The 8,895-nt window shown below is 39.9% G+C and overlaps 1 protein-coding gene across 1 annotated transcript; it reads left to right on the top strand.

Moving 5' to 3' along the window:
* On the top strand, window positions 1–3,460 carry LOC133711200 (putative disease resistance protein At1g58400). The gene is made up of 3 exons (XM_062137356.1): window positions 1–519; window positions 3,020–3,106; window positions 3,206–3,460. Exons 1-3 carry the CDS (start codon window positions 1–3, stop codon window positions 3,458–3,460), a joined length of 861 nt encoding a protein of 286 aa, XP_061993340.1.
* Window positions 3,461–8,895: the final 5,435 nt, after the last annotated feature.

The following is an 8,895-nucleotide window of genomic DNA, read 5'->3' as shown; positions in this document are numbered from 1 at the left end:
ATGCTTCAGTACTGTGCAGGTTCGCCATTAGCCATCACTGTGCGTGCAGGACTTCTTGCAAGAAAGAACACAGTTGATGAGTGGGATATGGTGCATAAAAATGTTCATGTATACATTGGAAGAGGCAAAGGCCATGAACAAGAATGCAGCGGTACATCGTGGGTGTTGGCATTGAGTTATGATGACTTACCATATCACTTAAAACCATGCTTTCTGTATTTAGGTCATTTTCCTGAAGATTTTGATATACAAGTGAAAAAATTGACTCAATTATGGATAGCAAAAGGTTTTATATCTGCACCACAGGAGACAATGGAGGATGTAGCATACGGCTATTTAATTGAGTTGGTAGAAAGATGTGTGGTACAAATTGGGGAACAGGGTTCAGTTAGAAAGATTAAATCTTGTCATCTTCATGATCTCATGCGAGACATGTGCTTAAGAAAGGCGAAAGAGGAGAACTTTCTCCATAATGTCAATTTTTCACATCAAAACAGGACCCCTGTTTCTTCTTCCATGGTAACCAATGCTACAGCAACGGTTAAAGTTAGAAGACTTGCAATTTATTTTAATAGGAGAAAAATTCAGTCACAGTTCCCAAATTATGCTGCCAAGGCCAATTTGATATCCGAACTCTCAAAAGTATCAATGTGATACCCAAAGACCTATTTTGACATCAACGTGATACTTCCGTCCAAAATCTCTGACGGTGCCGTCAACTTGATGACGTGACAAGGGTAAAATTGTCTTTCTTTACTAATTAATTATAAAATAAAATAAATAAATAAAACAAAGCAAAACAGATCGAGCTCTCTCTCTCTCTCTCTCTCTCTCTCTCTCCCTTTCCCAATCTGATCCTCTCTCCTTTCTATCACTAGGAATGGATTTTTGGATTTATGAAGAACAGCCGAAATGGAGAAATTTTTTTTGATCAAAAGTGTTTGTGGCTTATGAAGAACAGTCGGAGTAGCGAGAATCGCTGCCGATGTCGGTGACAAGGAGGAGACTCTGGGCCGGAGAGCTGAGGTGGAGGTGGACGGAGTACTGGTCAGAGCCGGTGGAGGAGAGAGGAGCGGTGATGATCCGGGTATTGAATTAGAATCTGGGAAAGAAACAGCATCTCTTAAAAGCAAAACACGCAAATCCTTCTTGGTTCCAAAATCAAACTCCCAACTGCTCAAACCCATCCATCACAGAAATCAAGCTCCATTCTAGAAACCTTAGCAGCATAGTCTCATGGAAGTACCACAGAAACCTCGATCTGTCAAATAATTCTCTCAAAGGCTCTGTCCCAGGTTGGTTCTTGTCTCATCCAACCTTAGTCGAAGTCAATCTCTCCAAAAAAAAGTTCGGCGGCAGCTTCGGGTATGATAACGGTTCGGTTTCCTCAGTCCAGAAGCTCATCTCTCTAGCATCCTATTCTATCTTCACAGGATTAATCACTGTGTTAGACAAGTTCTAGTCGTTTAGTACCGGAAAAGATAAGAGAGTGACCAACCTGGAAGGCAGAACAAGCAGTCCCAAAAACAAAGCCCTTTGGAAAGCTGCCTCTGTTAATCTCCGACTCAGACTCCGATAAACACCCAATAAATAAAGCAATGCCTCTCTGCCACCCCATAGCTTCTCTAGGGGGTTTTAGAATGAAGAATTGGGGAATTATAAGAAGGTAGACTGAAAAAAGATTGGAGCTTTATATGAAGATGCTAGATTTATAGTGAGACTGACAAATCAAACCACAAATTAATGTGAACTGGGTAGTTAAGGAAAGAGGCATAAAATGGTAGGTGGGGAATCCCAAAACGGCCAAAGAGAGAAAGATGGTAGCTTTTTCAATTTATGGGGAAAGTGGCAAACATGGAATGAGGTATATATTGGGGAGTCCTGAGTTCACACGTTCCCATACCAGAAGAGACATTTATATATAGCTGCTGCAATGCATTCATGAGGCTTTGAGAATTAGTCCCCCATTTAGTCCCCTCAAATTCTTGAACATTTCGTTCAATAATTTCAGAGGTATAGTCGGCTCAGAAAAGTACCAAAAATTTGGGGAAACAGCTTTCTACGAGACTCAACCTTTACATAAGAACAGCAACTACCCAAACCAAAATAAACCCATAAGTGAGTCAAACGATCAAAATCTGAGTGATCCATTACATTTTGCCTCTTCCCACCGTTTGTTGCCTCTGGTTTTTGTTGTTTCAATGTACAGTAACTATGTTGTTGTGTTGTCCAATTGGATTTATATAGTTAACAGTTGAACCCAAGAACCCATCCCTTCTTATTGATTCTCGAAACGAGCTGCCGTAATTTCCTTATGGATTTGAAGATCGAATTGCAGTGGGTTTGGTTGAGGTGGAGCTGTAGAGGTGTTCATCAATGGCAAAATTGGATGAGAAATAAGGAAGAAGAGATAGAAATTGGAGAGGATCTTGGCAGCGTTGGTGATGGTTTGGGCGAAGGAGAAGGAGAGGAGAGAGAATAAGGAGACTGAGGTTGAAGAAGAAGCAGAAGCCATTTTCTTTGATTTCTTGAGCGGAGGAAAAGGAGCGAAACTTGCGGCGGTTTGGCTAGAACAAAATCTCAGAAGAAGAAGAAGAAAAAAATAGAAGAAAAAGAAATGAAAAGAAGAAGAAAAAAATTAACAAAAAAAAAGGGTAAATTGGTCATTTCATTTTTTTTTAGGGACCCATGTGCTTGCCACGTCATCAAGTTGACGGCACCGTCAGAGATTTTGGACAGAAGTATCACGTTGATGTCAAAATAGGTCTTTGGGTATCACATTAATACTTTTGAGAGTTCGGGTATCAAATTGGCCTTGGCAGCATAGTTTGGGGACGGTGACTGAATTTTTCTCTTTTAATAAAATAGTAATGTTGATGAATTGGTTCCGTTGAGGAACGACCACAAAGACAGCCACCTTCGGTCTCTACTATACTTTTCCCCAGTAAATTGCATTCTCAAAGATGAGAAGTTAGTAGGATCGTTGGTTAAGAACTTCAGATTGCTTCGAGTTTTGAAGTTTGAAGGTATGGTAACATCAGGAGAACTGCCGAATGAGATTGGCAACATGGTCCACTTAAGATTTTTGAGTCTGTGGCGTACTCAGGTAACAAGGCTTCCATCCTCCCTAGGTAAATTGATCTGTTTGCAAACTCTCAATTTAAAGTTTTGTGATTGTAATGTAATTCCAAATGTGATTTGGAAGATGGAACAACTGAGGCATTTGTATTTACCCTTGTCTTGGACCTCACATCCAAAATTGCGACTGTCTACTCTTCACAATTTGCAGACTTTAGATCATGTTTCAAGTCTCTGTTCTGACCTGAATGATCTCTCTGAGTTAAGAAACCTGAGGAAACTGGGGATAGGAGGGACAAGCAGCTTGGAAAAGTTGGAGGAAATTTTGAAATCTACAAGCAGCACACTTGATGGAACTAGTAGTGGTACAGAGGTTACTTGAGTTGTCGTCATATATACAAGTTGAAGTTGATTGGACGAACTGTAGAATTGCCAAAAGATCTTCAAGACTATCCAAACCTCACAAAGATAACATTGGCTCGCTGTGATCTCAAGGACAATCAAATGGCTGTGCTAGAGAAGCTGTCACACCTAAAGGCTCTTTGCGTGATGGAAATGACTTTCGAGTACTAGAATACAAAGACACTTGTTTTCTCCAAAGGTGGCTTTCCTCATCTTGAATGTCTTTCACTTATTTGCATATGAGAAGCAGAGGACTTGAAGGTGGAAGAAGGGGCCATGCCTGGGCTCTGCCGTTTGTACATAAAACGTTGCCAAAAATTGAAGACAATTCCAGATGGGCTGAGATATGTTACTACCCTCAAGAAACTAACCGTAGCAATGGCTAGCTCATTTGTTAGCAGGCTTCAAGTTGGAGGAGTGGATTACTATAAAATCCAGGACGTGCCTTCTGTTGTACTTACCAGTTAGGACTAGGTACCTTCTTAATTCATTTGAGGAATTCTTGATTTGGTTTCATTATGTTATAATTCTTAACACACACACACACACATTATAGAATTGATGGTTCTCCTGTTTTGCTTAACCTATGTTGTATACTTCATTGTCCTGCTGCTATACTGTGACTGGTGACTTGCATTCCTTCAATGCATGTTCCTCTTGTGTTACTGGGTTTCACTAATGGCAATAATGCTGGCTTCATCTTATTCTGCAACTAGATCATAACATTAGAAACAAGATGCTTTTTTGAGGTCTGGCATGAACTTGGGAGTTTCTGCAGTTTTTTCAGAGTGGGAACCGCATTCAGCAGGAACAAAATTCTTTAGTGATCAAGAGGTTTAAAGCTTTTCTAGAGTTTATCTTGAGCCTCGAGGTGATTCTCATAGAGAAGTAAAGGGAGAATAAGAATTGTTGTAGTAGGGAGGAATTGTGTACCTTCTAGTTTTTCGTTTTAATCTGTGTCTTTATATGTTTGGTGGTTTCAGTTCATCATGTATTTGTGGATGTAACGCAATTTACAATGAACTATTGTTAGTCTGGATTATGCAATTTAATATCTACTCAGTTTAAGGATTGAAGTCTTGAAAATCCTCAACCCTTTAGCATTGTGCAAATTTGTTATCTTTGATCATCACTCTGCTCACATTTTCATCTACTTTCCTGCTAGAAAGAAAACAATCAATGAGTGGTGCATTGTCCTAAAGCCTTTTGTCATCTGTAATATATTCATGGGATGTTTTTCACTTTTGGCCTAACTGTTTTCTGTTACAATGTCTTGGAGTCATTGCTACTAAATTTTAGAGCCAAGTTCCTAGTGCAGCATTATCTGCAGGTCTGAATGGGATGATCATCTGCCACCATGTTCTTTTTTTTTTCTTTTTTTCTTTTTTAGCATTTGATAAGTAGCTCCGCCTTACTCATGCTTTCTTTACTAGGTTCAGCTTCAAACTAGGTCTCATCTTAATGATTCTCATGCTGAAAGCCACCAATGAACTCTTGCAAACATTGACACCTCCGTGGATTTAGCTCATGGTAGCTTTTACCCAAAGCACCAAAATTAGCCAAAATTATTCCACTTACCCTAACAACAGATAACAGATTTTTATTCCCAATTACCCATTTTAAAATAAAATGACAATTTTGCCCTTCATATAATTAAGAAACTGCATCCATGCCACATCTGCCACTCTTTCCTCTTTCTCCTCTCTCTCCACGCCACTGGCGCCCTTCTCTCTCTCTCTCTCTCCCCCTCCTTCCACGTTGACGACTGCACGGTGCTCTCTCTCATCCTCATCTCCTCCACCACCGTACATCTCTTCCTCTGCCAACGACGCCTTTTTTGCCCCAAAACAGCAACTGAGGCAGTGAGGCCTCTGGTTTCTCTGTGAACTCATACTAAGCCGGCGAGATTTCGTGCGAGTCAAGCAGAGCTTCGGTTGGATCGAAGAGTGATGTGAGGTCGAGTTTGAAGAAGAGAAGCTTCGGCGAAACCGAAGCGCCGTCTCGGAAAGTTACTCGATCGAGTTATGGAGGAAAGGCAGTGAAGAAATCGACCGCAGGAGACAACGAAGTTGAGGGGCCACAGAGCTTTGGATACGACGCCGATTTCGATTTCAAACTCAGAATCGATCATAGAGCAGAGGCCAACGAGCAGTTCTGTTATGATGACGGCTCCGACTATTCTTCCAGCCCCTGGTCTACAACCGACAAAGAAAGGTGAAAGGGTGGGTACCCATAATCCCATATCATTTTCTGGGTGCCCAAACAAATTTTTTTTTTTTTTTGGGTAAAATGGGGGCAGAAGGCCGAAAGGAAAAAAAAATTATCAGGTGGCAATAAATGGCTATTGAGGAGCAATAGACGTCTATTGGGGGTAATAAATGTTTTGAATTAATGTAATCTCCTCTGTTTTTTCCTTAATCAAAGTTTTATTTGTTTAATTTTACGGAGATTACTTCCCATTCCGGCGATCGAAAGTTCTATTGGAGGGTAATAGACATCAATTGGGGGCCAATAAGGTTTATTCAGGGGGCAATAAACCTCTTCGGCCCTATATGAGATATCTGACAACCTCTTTGGTGACTTCAGGCGAGGTTTCATAAACCTCCAGTGCCCCCCAATAGATGTCTATTGGGGGGCAATAGAGGTTTATTGCCCCTCTATTATGGGGCAATAGACGTCTATTGGGGGTAATAAACCTTTCTGGCGGCCTATGAAATCTCCGGCGACCTTTTTGGGAACCACCGGCGAGGTTTTCAGAAAAGTTCGGTAGGCGGCAGTCGGTGACAGGAATCCGGCGACCGGTGACGGGGCCCCGGCGAAGTCTCCTATGGTTTCTCTCTCTTCCATTTTCTCTCTCTCTCTCTCTCTCTAAGAAACACATGAGTGAGGGAAAAATGGTATTAAAAAAAAAAACAAAAAACTTTATTGGGTATTAGGGAAGACTTCCTTTTAGAGTGTTTTGGGTAAGAGGGAATTAAAAAAAGGACTAATTTCAGTTTACCCCCTTGAGGTTTGGGTCCAACATCATGTTAATCCCTATAGTTTCAATTTAATCAGTAACATCCTTAAACTTTCTAATTTCATCACTTGTGTCCAATTTCACTCACTCCGTCTAAATGGGACGTTAACTTTGAAGATAGAGCCAACTTTGTCGCTCTCTGGAACCCTGCCTCAAAACCCATTTTCAGTTTTCTTCTAATTTCTTAGCAACAAAATGCATAACAGAATCGAAATTTGAAAACACACCATCTCTTGTGCGCGAGAGAGGTTTGGCATCGGTGAGTTTGCATTGGGTGACGACGATTTTCAGGAGCTCATTGATCTGGTTGTGGAAGAACTCCCTCTGCGAGTCGACGAACTTATGGAAGGACTCGACGGAATTCCCAATCTTTAGCTCAGAGAGATCCTCCATTACCGACGACCTCGAAGCTTGAATTTACGAATTGGAATGTAGCGCATGAATTATTCGAAAGCAAGTGATTTAATTATTGGGCTTGGAGACAGAGATGGACGACGAAGGATTTGACGGAGTTCGCTTGGTTCCCTTCTATTCCATCGATGTTTGTCTTCTTCTTTTTTGCCTCAAAAGCTTGATATGATTTTGCATAATATTTTTTTTCTTCTTTTTATTGAGAAAGAAGCACCTAGCTTCTGTCCTTTGTTGTTTGACTTGAATTCAATACAAACTTGCAGCAATTTGACAATCACACTCAGTTATATATATATTTTGGTGATCCTTCGAAGCACCTGGACATAGGCTTTTGTTTTTATCATTTAGTTACCATATAAAGCAAAGCTGGAGCATGCTTTGACATGTTTAACAATCATGATTTTTAATTATAGTGCTGAAGCCTCTATCCTTTCTATGACAGGCTGAGCACTTCAACTTGCTCCCCAGTCCCCATTGACTTGATTTTGAAGGAGACTTGACCACAACAACAATTTGGTGTTCGTGTTCTCTGAGGTAAGACGAAGAAAATGGCTTCTCTCTCATTCTTCCAGTTGTTTCTTGAGCTTGTAATTCAACGGAACTCAACAACAAGACTACCATTTTTTTGAAGAAGAACCACATAGCTTCAAGCTCTGTAACTTGTGTTGTTTAATTTTGTTTTTTGTTTTTTTTTTTTTCACACAAAGCTTTCATTTCACAGAGGAATTCAGTTTCTGGGTGTTGTTGGTTTCTGGGCTAATTCATTGTGAGCTTTTTGGATTTCTAAAATTGTGGAGTACAGCGTTTCAGAGAGCGAGGGATTGAAGAAGAAGAAAAGGAGCAGAGAGAGAGAGAGTGTGTGTGTCCCCGATCTTTTTTTTTTGTTTTGCAATGGGCTTTGTGTTGGTTTAGCTCAGTGTTGTATCTTGGAATGGGGTTTCTTTGATTTAATTATGTGGGTGCTGGGAAAATCAAAAATGGGCCTCGGTATCAGATTGGGGAGAGGACGACCGGAGGAAGAAGAAGAAGTTTGTTTTTTTTTTGGTCATGAGGTTTTTTGTCTTGAAATGACCCTTTTAGCCCTTAAAGTGGGCCTCATTTTCAGACTTAACGTCAGATTCGGACGGAATTAGAGAAATTGGGCACGTCTGACTGAAATTCGAAAGCTCAGGGATGTTTTTGATTAAATTGAAACTAGAGGGACTAACATGAAGTTACCCCCAAACCTCAGGGGGGTAAACTGAATTTAATCCTTAAAAAAACTTAATGGGGTAAGTGGAAAAAAAATCTCTAGAAATAGGGTAAATGGATAAAAAAACCCCCTTTTTTTTTTTTTTCCTTTTTCTTGTTTTTGGACCTTGCATTATACTGAATATTACTCATTACTCATAAGGCCTGCTCACCTAAGGGACAGTTTTTAAGAGACTGTGAGGGACAAGTGAATCTGACGGCTGAAAATAAATGCACAATTTTAAGTTGTTATAATTTCTATTTTTATATTTAATACATGTGGTTGAGATGCATTTGTCCTTCATAGTCCCTTAAAACTGTCTCTTAGGTGAGCAAATCTGCATTACTCATCAGCCACTTAGCTAATTACTGGCACAAAATTTCACACTAACTTATCAAAAATTCAAGATCGTATACTGACCTATTTGTTGACCAAGAATTTAATTAGCACTTCAAGGTTTTCCTGGAGCCTCAAGTAAACATCTTCTGAAATATAAGCCTAATAATTAATTTTGCAAATTAATTCATACATAGAAATGTTATCATTGGTGACCCTGAATTTCGCGGTCATCTTCTATTAGATTTAAATCAATGATTGAGACTAAAATATTTAACATACTTTCATTAATCTCAACTGCTGAATTTAAATCTAACGATATGTGATCATGAAATTCTTGTTCACTTGGTGATTAGATGAAAACTAATCTAGTCAATCAATAACCAAATCAATTGGAGCTTGTACCAGTTAGCATCAA

The sequence above is a fragment of the Rosa rugosa genome, chromosome 5 (assembly GCF_958449725.1).
Source record: "Rosa rugosa chromosome 5, drRosRugo1.1, whole genome shotgun sequence".
Taxonomy (NCBI): Eukaryota; Viridiplantae; Streptophyta; class Magnoliopsida; order Rosales; family Rosaceae; genus Rosa; species Rosa rugosa.
This window is presented reverse-complemented; position numbering and strand designations above follow the sequence as displayed.